Below are 14831 nucleotides of genomic sequence, written 5' to 3' on the forward strand. Positions count from 1 at the left end.
TCATTCTACGTGACCTTACCGAAAGAACCAAAGAAGATGAATCCTTGCAGTCACGAAAGCTTTAAATCGAAATTTAATTCTTCTTCTCCTCACAAATCCGTCACCGATGTTTCGTAGAGGCGGCAGGCGTAACAACGAGGCGGATCGAAACGCACTGCGCTCCACTGCTGGATGAGCACGTGTGGATCGAGAGGCAAAAAGCCGGCACGCGGTGCTGTGGGGTTCTCACAGAGTGCGGAGGAAGTTGGTGTTAGGCGTCGTCCCAGGCATCAATCCTGGCCGGTGGGGGTTAAAAAAAAATCCGGTTCACAAATACAACTTCAGATCGAATTTCGGTTTCGATTGCAACGGTCTTTAACGAGTCTGTAATTAGCTTCGCTAATTAACCGTGCAATTACGATCGCGCTTAGTCCTGCTCGGGGGATCGCCAGGTGTCGTGGGAAAACTAAATCTCCGTCCGTGGCTCCGAGAAGCGTGGGTTGTAGGGGGCGATGGAGCCCCCCTGGGGGTTAGGAGAGTGAGTAGGTGGGCGCGCGGGCGGGCGGGCGGGCGGGAGAGAGGTGAGGGGAGGAGAGATGGGAGCGAGGTTGGAGAGTGGAAAAACTAATTATCAGGAGTGTAACTTGACGTGCGTGCATGCCGGTGTAAAGCAGTGGTAAGCGCACTGCGCTTCGAACCAAGCATCCTGGGTTCGATTCCTGCTCACGGCTACCACCGGTGACGATTTTCTGAACCGGTCCTGGGCCTCCCCTAGGTCGACTCGGCCTCAAATGAGTATCTGGTGTGGTGTCTAAACATCGCCACGAGGGAGACAAATGCGGCCGGGCAACAGTATGTTAAGGCTATATGGGGGATCTTCGTCTTTGTTTTTTGTGGGTGTATGTGCACGTGCGTTTGACACATGTGAATATGTTTGCGTGTGTGTGTCTGTCTTTGCAGGTGTTCTAAATTGACCGTGTATTGCTGTGTCTGTATTTGTCTAACTGACTTGAGTCTGTCTTTGTGTTTTAAACTGATTGTGGGTCCGTGTGTGTGTGTCTGCGTGTCTTTGCTGAATGCCTATAAAGCTAACCACGTGTATGTCTGAGTGTGTATGTCTGTGCGTGTGTCTATGTCTTTTGGCAAAGCGGACCATGTGTTTATCTGTGTGTAAAGACTGCGTGTGTGTGTAAGCAGTGGCATAGTGATTGGCACTTTCCGCTATGAACCTGGTGGCCGAGTTCGATTCCTGCTCGCGGCCAACACTACGCAGTGACGATTATCTGGACCGGTCTTGGGCATCCCCTAGGTCGACTCAGCCTCAAATGTGCACCTGGTGCGATGTCTAAGACATCAGCACTGGGGAGACAAAGGCGGCCGGGCGTGGTGTTGGCCACCCTCGCGTACCATGCCGGCCCAAATAGAAGCTCACTAACAACACTTGTCCCCAACAGTCTGTTGAGGCTATAAGGGGGATCTTTGTGTGTATGTGTCAAACTGACTGTGTGTGTGTGTCTATGTGTGTATGTGTGTGTGCGTGTGTTTTTGCAGGTTACATCGCGTTGTGGCTCTGTCCCTGCGACTCTCCCCCATCAGAGACCGGGTACAGCCACGTGCCCGACCACGACGTCTGAGCGGACTCTTGTTAGCGAGCCGCCTGCCCACAGGCGCCTCCCACCACGCACGCACACAACGACAACAACAACAACAACGACAACAACGACAACAACAACAACAACGACAACAACGACAACAACGTTCGCAACGGCCGTCAATCACCACTAAGTGGCGGTGATGTCACCGCCACTGATCTTGCAATGGCGCTCGTGCCAGGCTCGGTGCACTTTAGAGTCCTCTCCTATCCCACGTGCTTCAGTGCATTTCGGATGCATGACGAGCGGTAACATAATGCCACGTGGATTCAGAATTTTTATTTTATACTGGAGGAATGCAATGCGTGTGAATGCACCCATCGATCGGCTATTCTGCACGTGCGTACATTTTATGCAAACGATTCCTGCGGGGCTAACGATCAGGGCGGGCCAGGCGGGCAGTGCAAACGACACGACAGACGTCAGAACACAACAGTACAGACGGGACATCCAGTAGACGCAACGGAGTGAAGAGCATAGCAGTTGGGACATCCAGTACAAGGAGACCTTGAGACTCGGTGATTCACGCCCGGGTAAATGAAGGCAATCATTGTTGCACGCTGGGGTCTGTTTCACCTCGTACAAATACAATGACACTCAGGCCCTCCGGCCTACTGGCCTTGCGAGGAGTGCTACTCCTCAGTCGCATTCATTTCAGCAGCAAACTCTGCACCGGTTTGACTTCTCTGCGTCTCATCGGCAGGGAGTTGCCAGTTAGACAGAATCCTACCGAGATCTTGTGTGATGCTGTAGGAATGCTTCAGGGACATCCCTGACACAAGTCTGAATCTTTGCCAGTGACAAAGACATCAGACTTGGGAGTCGGCTTCAATGCAGTGATGTCACTTAGAACCGGACTGCGGCTTGCGACAGTAGAGTACTAGCAGCAAGTACATCTTGCATGTGTTAGCTGCCAGGGTGTGTTCGCAAAGTATGCCGGTGGGGTGTCTAATTAGACCCCCTTGATTATCTTCTGCAGTTCATTGGATCGTAGGGCCGGTGTGATTGTTGGTGATTTTTTGTTGTTTTAAATCAGCCAGCTAGATGAAGGCCTCCCCACCCCACCTCCATCCCTCGCATCCCCGCGTTTCCTCATGCACGCACGCGAACTCGACTCATCTCGTTGCTCCATCTCCTCCGTGGGGGTCCTCTCGGTGGGGGGGAGGGGGGGGTTCTCGCCCGCCGACCACCATCACGTTGCGATGGTCGCGCCTCTCGCCCAAGCCCCTGCGCGGCTTCTCCTGCGGCGTCGACGGGGAATTGCGCTTCTCTCCCTACTTTTTCCCCCGATCCGAGCGCTCCACTTTCGAGTTTCTCGGTGCCATTCCCAGCGCCTCGCCGCGCTCATTTTCCTGCACTTCTCCGCCGGCGGCGGGCACCTGTCAGTGGACCTAGGCGAAGCGCACGTTCACATGTCGCACGACAGAGCTCCAGCGGCCTTTGCGTACACGCGACCGGGAATTGAACCCTGGCCGGCGTGCTGTGTGGCTAAAGCACCGCGCGACTGCTCCCCCCCCTCCTCTCCTCTCCTCTCCTCCCAAACCACATGCGCCCGCTCGCAGGACCGCCAGGCACCGTCAACATGGAATTAATTTGTCCGAGTGAGTTCAATAATCTGCGTCATGATTGCATCCAACTGCTCCACCCGTCCCGGCCTCTTGAGTCGACGACGGCCGCCGCCTCGCACACGGCGGGCACAAGGCGCAGCCCCTGCAAGCGCTCGCTCGCTCGCACGCCGCCCCGTGGGCGGACGGCCATTTTAAGGCGCAGGGGAGGACGAGAGAAACGTGCCGTGCCGTGGAGACGGAGTGGAACCACCGACTTTGTGGATCGCGAGTCCCAAGGTGACAACCATCGCAGCGCGTCAAAACTCGCGTCTGAAAGAGTGCGGCCTGCCGTCTGTTGCTCTTCGAGGGAGGGAGAGGAGGAAGGGAGAGGGGGAGAGACTCGCAGCCTGAAGCAAACTAAACAGCTCTCTCGTAGGTCGTGAAATTACAACAATTACAGTAATGATTTGCAGCCCCTGTTGTCCATTCATTCTGCCCAAACGCTCTCAGCCACGTGGGTTGTTTGACCATACTTCACCACGCTGGTCGGTGCTGATTGGTCAAGAAGGGATGGTTTAGGTATCGCGCCGGTAAGCCGTGACTGGAAATCGAACTCGGGTCACGGTGATCATAGGGCAATGCGCCAATCACTGGGCCAAAGCCGTTTCACCCCAAGTAATGGAATAACAGACGAAAATAAATTAATAAATACCTCTATCAATAAACAGAGAGCAGGGTCGAGCCTGTTAATTATTGCTTGGATGGGAAATTTCATGGAAATACCACGGAGTTGTAGACTTGGACTGCAAGGTTTTCCAGGCTGGGCAGTGCAGCAGCGGATTAATGAATCCATCCTCCACTGCGTTGCATCAATAATTTACGTGTTTGTGTAGGAGAGCCACGCTGCGTTGCAGCGCCTTTTCCGGAGGGTTCTGCATTGGGTTTTTATTTTGAAATGTTTGCAGCCAATGAACGATGAGTGTTCATACACATGGGAGGAGACCGGAGCTCCCGGAGAAAATCCACGCAAGGGGGCAACGCTCTATCCCCATACAGATGGAAACTGATGGCGATTAGTCCACCCGCTGTCCCGCCTTCTGGCAAGCCAGGGTATTGAACATCCTCGACGTTTATGGGCAGGGAGTTTCACAACATCTGTGCGGTGATCCACTAACAAGCCAGTGGAAGCACAGCACCATCTGATCCCGTCCAATACAGAAACTATCATATCTTCTCTTTATATATGTGTGTGTGTCTTGAACACGGTTCGCTGAGCGCAGGCCGAATGGCACAGAAAGTCAGGCAGCCAGCAACAAACGGCACTCATCAAAGTTGTTACAATGTAAGAATATAACGCGTTTCTTGAATTGAGCGAGGTTGTTTTTAGAGCCATGGTGGCAAAAGAGACGACGGAGAAGTGTTGTTACCTGTGGTGTGGTGAGTGGGCGGGTGAGTGAGTGAGCGGGTGAGTGGGCGGGTGAGTGAGTAGGTGAGTGAGACGAAACTCAGAGTGAAGTTCATGGGAGCTGTAACCATGTTAGTAGCGATAGAAGAGTGTTAAGGAGCCGACTGTCCGCTGAAGGGTGAGTGACTGGGGTGAATCGGTGAGTGCTGGCTCATCAGTCAACCTGCCTGCTTCCTCTGCGTTGCATCAAGTGCAGGGAGCTAGGAACGGTGTCGCCCACCCCAGATGCGGCAGCAGTAATATGCAAGCAATCGAGAAGCATTCAGACAGGAACTTCTTCTTTCACGGCACCTACGCACGGATCCCTTGTCTCGTGTACGGTGCCTTAGTGCGGCTCGGAGATCTTCGTCCATCTCCGCTGCGTCCCAATAAATCGCGATGCGCACGTTGCAATGTACTGTAGACGCATTGTCTGGCTGACCGGTTATGGGCTGACGAGCGGTTAATGCGACGGACAGAGCCCCGTGGAAGATAAGCGACCCGACACGTGTTGTCAACACCACCGTGGCTTGAAAAGGACACAGAACATAACCGGTGACGTTTCGGACAATTTCCCTTTCTTCACTTGCGTGTTAATGATGAAGGGTCGTTACCCGAAACGTCACCGATTGCATACTTTACCGTTTAGGGACACGGTGTTGTAACTGACGTATGTGTTACACGAGTGTTGTTGATAACCGTGTTTGTGCACGACTGCCATCATCAAATACAGGGTGCTTTCAAAAAATGTTCACTTATATGGGACTATCGTTTTGAACGGAAAAAGAACGGATAATAATACACTGTAACATCACAACAAATGTAAGTATGTTAATAGCTTCAACAAGTCACTCTCCATTTAAATTTCGATTTAAAGCTTTCGTGACTGCAGGGATTCATCTTCTTGGTTCTTTCGGTAAAGTCACGTAGAATGGAAATAAAATAATAAAAAAATAAAATATAATTCTCACGACGTTTCGGCCACAACACAAGTAGCCTTCTTCAGGTGAAGAAACATGACTGTCCAGAAGACAGCGCTTGAGTGAACACTGCGAAGCAGTCCGAAGCAGTGTTCACTCAAGCGCTGTCTTCTGGACAGTCCTGTTTCTTCACCTGAAGAAGGCTACTTGTATTGTGGCCGAAACGTCGTGAGGATTTTATTTTATTATGTTTTATTTTTATTATTGTATTTCCATTCTACACTCTCCACTTGTTCGCCATCATTGTCAACACATGCCTCGAAACTTTTTGAACCGCCCTGTATATTTTGTTGATTCCATGGAGGAGATCCTCCACTGGGGGCGTCTCCCAGATTCTCTTCCACGACGGTCCCCGCTGCACGTGTCCGATCTGTTTGTTTTTTTGAAAACACCGCTTCGCAACACGGGATTTGTGGGGCGACGCTCAAAACGACACCGCTCACAAAGGTTCTGCGCTGATGGCTTCACCCCGACCCCGCATGCTGCACTGCCCTCTCTGAACCTGCCTCGCGAACTTGAGGGGGGGGGGGTTCACTGATCCGTACGCGGTCCGCCAACCCTAGCCTACATATCTCTGGATGATCGCAGGTGCGTCGCGTGCGTGACTTTGAGTCGCGGCAAGTGTGCGCCATTTATATATGACGGGGAATGTATTTATTGCCGAATTCTTAGATTTGGTGCTGGGATGATTTGGGACCGGGAGGTGTGACGCATGTTTGCCGCTATCGGTTTGTTTTCGTGTCGTTACCCCCAAAACACCACCACCACCACCTTCTTACCTTTGTCACGAAACGAAGACGTTTCCATTCGCAAGGGTCTCGGTGATCAGTGCACTACCCCGTGTCAGAGAACGAGGTGACGTCACGCAACTACCACTGAGGCTATTTCCATTGCCTGAGATCCACGTGGAGTGTTCCAATTTGTTCAGATCCTCACAGATGGAGGAGTTTGAGCAAAAGTTAAGTGAACGAGCGAATGTAATGCTGGGAGGTTTTTTTTTGTGTGTGCGCGTGTTCAGGCAACGGTGGCTGGGCTGAGACCATCAGCTCCCGCGATACTTGAGAACCCGGTTTAACCACAGGCGGTCGAAACGCGGATTCAAGTTTAATATCAGTTTTAATTGTTTAAGCAGGTGGCAACTTAAGGGACCAGTATAGTCTCAATTTGCAAGACTGTCCTGGGGCTTTAGCCTGCCAGTAGGCGGCTATGATCGCCATAGTGTATAATCCCAGTTGCGCCATTTGCAGTTAGAATCCTTCAAATTAGGACCCTGACGTCGGCACCCAATTGGCCGACTCTTGCGATTGACGGGCAGGGGATCCTTAAAAGTCCACCGGTCATCACACGCCGCAGTATTAACCGGGGCGGCCGCTTTTATCTGAACCGTGAACCTCTGTGACAGTAATGCGGTACCGCGAGGCCGCGCCACCGGCCGGATTCGAACCCAGGGTCTCGGCGACACAGCCAAACAGCCACCTGTATGCTATCCATCCTTGTTCAACTCTTTTACGTATATATGTGTGTGTGTTTTTAAGGGTATTTATTGTTTTTGTTCCAGCAGCAGCAGTAGTAGTAATGCCCCTTGCTGTGCGTGGAATGTGGGTGTTGTGTTTATTGCGTTTTGTTCACCGAAACAACTCCGATTATGGTCAACTCCCCCCCCCCCCCCCCCTAATGGCTCCTTGCGCCTCTAGGTTCGTCTCGGCGCTGGCGTGCACGTTACTTTTTTGTGTCACCGGTCGGTGTTTGAAGTGACGGGACGGACGATATTACAAACACCGGCGGTTGTTACAATCGGGGGAGAAACACGTGTCCACGGTAAAATGATCGTTTGCTTTGTTTCAATAAATTAATCTTCTCCACTCTCAGACTCAAATGTCGTGTCGCGAGTCTTACGAATGCCTGTGCGATACTAATAATTATAAACTGGCAGCAATTCTTGCGTGGTGAAGTATGGTCAATCAGTGGCTCGTTAATCATTGGGGTGGGGGGAGGCGGGGTTGGTAAAGGAATCCGGTTCCGGCATCACTCGCCGCCGATGTTAGCCATGGCCAGGGAGTCGAAGTCGGGAGGCCGGGTTCGCAGCTCGGTGCGTTCACCGCCGCATCACCGCTCCGGTTGTCTTGTATCAGACAGTGTAATCTACAGTCATTTGCTACTGCTGTATGAGGGCCTCTTCATTTCCTCTCACCCCGCCCCTCTGAAGGTTCGAGTTTCCAAACGTCAGCCTCGAAACCTTAATGACTTGGAGAAGATCTGCAAAGAGGAGTGGGACAAAATCCTCCAGAGATGTGTGCAAACCTGGTGGCCAACTTCAAGACACGTCTGACCTCTGTGATTGCCAACAAGGGTTTTGCCACTAAGTACTAAGTCATGTTTTGCAGAGGGGTCAAATACTTATTTCCCTCATTAAATTGCAAATCAATTTATAACATTTTTGACATGTGTGTTTCTGGATTTTGTTGTTGTTATTCTGTCTCTCACTGTTCAAATAAACCTACCATTAAAATTATAGACTAATCATTTCTTTGTCAGTGGGCAAACGTACAAAATCAGCAGGGGATCAGATACTTTTTTCCCTCAATGTATGAAGGGCTGGCAAGGCACACGACGGGGTGGGTGGCCAACACCACGCCCGGCCGCCTTTGTCTCCCTCGTGTTGATGTTTACACACCACACCCGGCCGCCTTTGTCTCCCTCGTGTTGATGTTTACACACCACACCACGCCCGGCCGCCTTTGTCTCCCTCGTGTTGATGTTTACACACCACGCCCGGCCGCCTTTGTCTCCCTCGTGTTGATGTTTACACACCACACCACGCCCGGCCGCCTTTGTCTCCCTCGTGTTGATGTTCACCGCTACGCCAGGTACTCATTTGAGGCCGTGTCAACTTAGAGCAGGACCCTGGACCGGTTCAGATAATGGGCGCTGGGTGTTAGTGACCGTGAGCGGGACCCACACGACACGCACGACACACACGACACGCACGACACACACACACGACACGCACGACACACACGTGCAGAGAGACGACAGCACCAGCTTGTGTAACAGTTCTTTATAATGATGATAGTATGGCATACTTAAAAGCAGTGCTTTATAAAAAAAAACAAATAGGCTTCCTAGATAGGGTAACATAACAATAACGAGAGTAGCAATAGTATTGCCTATATTACAACAACAATAATAATATTAGACCTTCACAGAAGGATAATCGGGCGCTCATATTGCCCCCCGCCCCGACCGGCATCTGACTCGGCACCACGCCTGCTCCGTGCCGCCCTCGCCCCCTCCTCCTCTCTGCGATGGAGAAGAGGAGAGGGAGGGAGGGGGGGGGCAACGTTTCGGGGCCCGGTCCACACGCAGCGACTCGCAGCGACTTACACGGCCGGTGTCGCACAGTAAGCTCAGGGCTTGCCACCTATCCTGATTTTTTTTTCCAGGATCGTCCCTCCTTTGGCGAGGTAGCTATCCTGGGATATCTGTAGATCTTAGTGGGTGGGTGGGTGAGAAGGTGAGAGAGTGAGAGGGTGAGGGAGTGAATGAGTGAGAAGGGGTTGCCCCACCTCTACTGGTTTTGGCAGAATTATCTTCTTGTCGAGGAGGCAGATGCTCTCCTGGGGAAATCTGTCATAAGCCTTGCTCGGGACATTAAAAGGTAACCAGGACATTCAAAGTCGTGGTTCTTTGTCAAATTATTTTTGGTGATGCTGCCGCATTTGCAGTGGTGCACAAGCACAATTCACACAATAAAAACCTCCAACACATTCTCGTCAATAACGCCGTGGCCTTAAAAGAAAAAAAAAATAGAGGTGACATTTCAGGCAATGACCATTCATCATAGCACGTGCAATAATGTTCATATCTTTTTTAAGGCCACACTGTTATTTACGAATGTGTTGAGATTTGTCCAGGCTTGGGGCAAATTGTTTTACTGACGAATCGAAACTGGTGCGCCGACTTTTTGCCGTTTAATTTCCCTCTCGATCGTGACCCAGTGTCGAATTTTGAAAACTCCGATTCGTTTCCTTGCGCCAGTCCAACCCGCTTTCTCATTTGATCGAAACGGGTTTTCTGGTCTTCACAAAAGCCACCGCCGTAAATGTTGAAGCTTCAAATTGCGTGCGATTTTTGCAGAGTTTATTTTTTAGAGTTTATTATTTATTTATTTAGTAACCGGCTCGCTCGACAGCGACTGCCGTGGAAACTGGGAACCATGTCGCGTCGTCAGTTGCCGCACGTGTGTAGACCCCCCCCCCCAACCCCGAGCGCACACGCGAACACACACGGCACAGATACACACCACCCCTCCTCGTCTACCGCAGCAGCAGCAGCACTCGTTACGCCCACCCCCCTCTCCCGATAAACATGACGACGTCTAGCCAACGTTGGTGCCGCGTGGTTTGGAACCGTTGGCCCAACGTTGGCCCAACGTCAGCCATGTTTACTGGGCTAATGCAAGGCACAGCTCAAAAAAGGTTACACTAAAACTTGTGAGGTAGTCCAACAATTTGTTATATAACAAAAACAATAATTTAGTTTTGTTTCACTTTGTCGTCGTTTGTTAATAGAGGTTATTTTTTTTTTACTCAACAGCTAAAGACGTCGGTTTTTCCTTTCGTTAAATTATTAAACAGTTTTTTTAGTAGAACTTTTCATTAAAATATATATAACGTAATATATTATTGTTAAATTATGTATTACCACTCGCGCCGAGCAGCTCGTCGTCCCGTTATGAATTACGCGTAAGATAAAGTCGACTATGTTTATATAAAAAAAGTACAAAATAATTCATAAATATGTAAAAAAAAACCCGGAATAAAACATGAATCTCGAGATAAAAGTTAACACGCAGACACGCACACACGCAGACACGCGCACACGTAGACACCACACGCGCGCGTCGGCTCAATGTGAAGTCACGGACATCACGGGAGATCTGCGTGTTCGCCGACACCGCGGGAGGCATCATCTCGTGCCACCGCAGACCCAAGCTCACCCCCCCACCCCCACCCCACCCCTCTGAAGAAACTCGAACGCATTAAAAAGCGGAGATGGAACTTCAAAAGCCACCATTCAATCCTCATTTCGTGTATGTTGAAATGAGGATTGAATTTCATTTAATTGAATTTCTCATTTCATGTTGGACTTCTTACGTAGCCAACCGTGCTAATCGGAGGCGCGGGGGGGGGTCAACAACAAACTAAACACAACAAAAAAATGTGTCTCAGATTCTTGAATGCGCTTCCATTTGTCTCATCATACAAACTGGAGGTGAAAACGATTCGCCCCTTCTCCCGCCCCGCCGACGGATTCGACTCGTCGGCGATTTGTGTCAGGGTCAGAGATTCGAGTTGAGAATCCGTGAGAGTTCTTGTTGGTTTGTTTGTTTAACACGTGGGCTTTCGCGACCCCCCCCCCCAAAAAAAAAATCAACTCTATTTACGGATGTGTTTTTTGGGAGTTTGTTTGAGATCTCGACGCCGAGAGGACTCTGTGGTCTCGCTGGTGGCCACAGCCCCGGCATGCCCGTGGGGGGGGGGGGAGGGGGTCCGTCTCTCCCACGCGACGTTCGTTTCCCCAGCCGCGGAGGGGGCGTTCGTGCTTTTACAGCAGCAACAACAACAACAAATAACTAAACCGTCAAAAATACAAACACCTCCTCCCTCCCTTTCTCTCTCCCCATCCGAGACGCCCACAAACTTGCACTCCCCCCCCTCCACCTCTAACCGTGTTCGCCGCATCCCCCGCAGCGTCGTCAACGTCGCTTCGTCGTCGAGAGCCCCGACGTTCACACACACACAGAGGCACCATCCCCGCCCGGGGCTGCGTTACCATCGCCGTTAAAAAAGTTTCCCATCCGTCGCTCCGACCCCGGGGCGAGCCCAAGGAACGGGGCGAGCGACAGCAGAGCGAGGGGGTAAAACGGCGCGCGTTCAAGCGGTCGCTCGGGACCTCCTCGATCGCACGCAGCGCAAAATCGTCTGGGCGAGAGGTGGCCGTCGGAAATGGATTGTTGTTGTTGTTCTTCTTCTTCTTCCAACGACCGCCCTCTCGCGGTTGTGGGTCTCCCCGTTGAGCCGCCGTGAGCCCTGTGTCTCTCGTCGGAGCGCTCGCGACTCCCGATTTCGGACTTGAACTCGGACGTCGCTCGCCGTCCCGACGGAGTGCACGGCCGAAGGGCGATGCCCGCTCTCGTCACAAACAAACCCCCCCCACATGCCACTGCGCTTTGCTGGGGGGAACGTACACGGTGGTGGGGGAGGGGGTGCCACTCGGCTGGTCGCCGTCATCCCTTGCGGAGGGGATGGAGGTGGAGGGGGGTGATAACATACAGCAGCACTCTGTGCTAAATTAACAGCGGCTGTCCTGTGAATAGACTTGCCCCCTGCCATCACAATGTGGAATGTCTACCACGGGGCTCAGGGTCGCCATCAGAGATGAGCACCGTCCCAATGGGAGAGACACTGCTGGCTGTGTGTTTTTTTAAAGGTTTTTTTAGGCGTCCTGCGCGTTTGTTAGCTGCCTGTTACGGATGAAGGCGGATGGGGTTGGGGGGGGCACGGTGGGGGGGGGGGGGGGTGAGGCATAAATCTCCCACAATAAATAGTTCCGTCTCCCTCAGCAAAACATTCCCCCCTCTCCGCCGCAATGGAACGTCCCGTGGCTGGTCGGTGAATGCGAGAAGCCCTCGGCAAGGAGCGGTCCATTCGCCCCGGAGAGGGGGCGGCGGGGGGTGATGCTTTGTTGGTTGTGGTTGCCGCGTTTTGGTAAAAGCCGTACACCTGGTGGTGGCTTCTGTGCTACCAAGTCTTTCGCTGCTGTAGATCTGCCTCCCGTGGGGGGGGGGGGCAGCTGCGAGAGTCAAGCGAAAGCTCTGTAAATATTTATTTTAGTTGTATTTCTACTTATTACTTTATTACCAATTGTGCTATCAGCATCGTGTACAGTCACGAGACTACAAGATGCCTTGTCTTTTTAGTTTGTTGTCCTTCCCCCCCCGCAACCTCCGATTAGCAAGGCCGGCCACGTACGGTGCGCGAAAGAAGATCAACGTACACACACACACACAAGGAACAGCTCGTGGAATTGACGACACGAAACCACTTCGAGGTCCACATTCGGCGGGGGCTGTGCGTCGTCTCACACGACCCCGCTCGGGATGCGTTTGTTGCGAGGCAATGGACACACACACAACAGGAATTTGCCAGATTAAGTAATTGGCGGCCGGGTTAAGACTCGCTTTGTTGAAAATATTCACCAAAAAATATATATCGTGAGCATTTCAAAACCCAGGATCCGAGCCCAGGAGGATTTCTCCCGAACTGCCTCGTAGGAGTCACTGACACGGCCATTGCGCACCCCCTCACTTTGAAATTCGCCCGGCCACCTCGTGGGAAAATAGAATTTGTGACGGGCAAGGGGGCAGCAGACGGAACGATCCTCGGAGGAATGTTCAGATTCCATTGGAGGGCTCGCGAGCGCTTGGCGCGTATCGCAGGAAGGGGGGGGGGCATGGACTCCAGCGGCCACAGGGACCTTGACAACGACGAGAAGCGACGACGCTTGCCACGGCCGTCATCGCCCCCGGTGCGACGCTCACAGATCTCCCCCCGCCCCCCTGAGGGTTTACACGGGGAGGGCAGGCCAGGGCAGGGGGAGGGGAGGGTAGAGTAGGGCAGGGGAGGGGAATGCAGGGTAGGGTAGGGGATGGGGAGGGCAAGGCTGGGCAGGGGATGGCAGGGGAGGGGAGGACAGGGCAGGGAAGGACAGGGCAGGGGAGGGAAGGACAAGGGCAGGTCAGGGCAGGGGCAGGCCAGGGCAGGGGCAGGGAGGGTAGAGTAGGGCAAGGCAGGGGAGGGCAAGGCAGGGCAAGGAAGGGCAGGGCAGGGCAGGGGAGGCGAGGCGGGGCGTGGGTTTGTTAGTAAACGCGGTTTCGTGTTTGACACGCGAGTGCGTGCACGTGCTCGTCTTGGTTAAAACAAAAAACGCAACCTCAACAATTTTTTTTTTAAATCGCAAACAGTTCTCATCTTGAAGCTGCAACGGATTATTTGGTGACGCTGCTGCTACTGCATCAACCGTGCTGCCACAAGCACAAATGCCAAACAAAATCAATCGCCAATAACACTGCGTGGCCTCAAAATGAATAGGCGACGTTTCGAGCCATGGCCCTTCTTCATAGCCCTCGCAGCTGCGCTCAGCCGTGTGCCCCAGCACAACAAGCCGATAGATTCCACTTTGAGAATTTAAAGGCTTGAAAGTGACTGTCGGATGAAGCTGTTATTATGTGTTGACAACAGCTGTTATTAATGTTTTTGTTGTTGTCGTCGTCACGAACGTACACAAGACGAGAGCTGTTTGCGCTGTTCCTCGAAACGTGTTAGTGTCACTGCGGGGACCCTCCCACCCGGGGTCCCTCCCAGCTCGTCACCTCTCGAGCCGTTCAGGTTCGACATCTAAGCCTGGGCGCGTTCCCACTGCAGGGACCGTCGCGTCGACGTGTTAGTGAATCTCGCAGCGTCTCGCCTCCCCACCAGCCCTCCCTTACTCACGTGAACCTCGTTAAAGACACCACAACAACAACAACTGTCGGTCGCTCCGTGCCGGCGGCGACCTGAGCCGCGCGCGCGTCAGCCGGCACCAATCGTCATCAGAACACCTGTGGGTGTCTGTGTGTGTGGGTGTCTGTGTGTGTGTCTGTGTTGGTGGGTGGATGTCTGTGTGTGTGTCTGTGTGTGTGGGTGTCTGTAGATGTCTGTGTGTGTGGGTGGGTGTCTGTGTGTGTGGGTGGGTGTCTGTGTGCGTGTGTGTCTGTATGGGTGGGTGTCTGTGTGTATGTCTGTTTGCGTGTGTGTCTGTGTGCGTGTGTGTGTCTGTATGTATGTGTGTGTGTCTGTGTGTGTGTCTGTGTGGGTGTCTGTGTGTGTGGGTGTCTGTGCATGTGTGCACAAGCGAGTGTCTTTGTGGGTGTGCGTGGGAGGGTGGGTGGGTGCATCTTTGTCTTTTCGTGGGTGGATGTGCTCATGAGCATTCGGCAGCGTGTGTTTGTGTTTATGTCTGTGTGTGTTGAAGTTTGTTTGTGTTTGTGTGCCTGCGTGGTGTGTGTGTGTGTGTTTGCTCGGGTTTGAACAAAATAATAACGTACAACCCGATCACGTGGCCAACGTGGGCCGAGCCTTTGAGGTCCCGTCAAACGTTGATCACCAAAAAGTAAAAACAACAACAA

The 14831-nt window shown here is 52.4% G+C and overlaps 1 protein-coding gene across 3 annotated transcripts in view; it reads left to right on the plus strand.

The window, feature by feature from the left end:
• LOC116948203 (palmitoyltransferase ZDHHC3-like) overlaps window positions 1-8114 on the plus strand; it is a 56731-nt gene extending 48617 nt beyond the window's left edge. Inside the window, exons 9-11 of one of the 3 annotated variants that reach the window (XR_012945830.1) lie at window positions 1531-1582; window positions 3194-3475; window positions 7809-8114. Coding sequence is in view for 2 of the 3 variants with exons in the window: in XM_076071313.1 (XP_075927428.1) it covers window positions 1531-1582; window positions 3194-3236 (95 nt within the window). In the remaining variant the exon portion in view is untranslated. Of the gene's footprint in view, window positions 1-1530; window positions 7466-7808 lie in introns of those variants that run through there. The other 2 variants (XM_076071313.1, XM_032964682.2) reach the window with 2 other exon arrangements.
• Window positions 8115-14831: the final 6717 nt, after the last annotated feature.

The sequence above is a fragment of the Petromyzon marinus genome, chromosome 32, assembly GCF_048934315.1.
Source record: "Petromyzon marinus isolate PM22_M1 ecotype Great Lakes invasive population chromosome 32, UKy_Petmar_22M1.pri1.0, whole genome shotgun sequence".
In the NCBI taxonomy this organism is placed as follows: domain Eukaryota; kingdom Metazoa; phylum Chordata; class Hyperoartia; order Petromyzontiformes; family Petromyzontidae; genus Petromyzon; species Petromyzon marinus.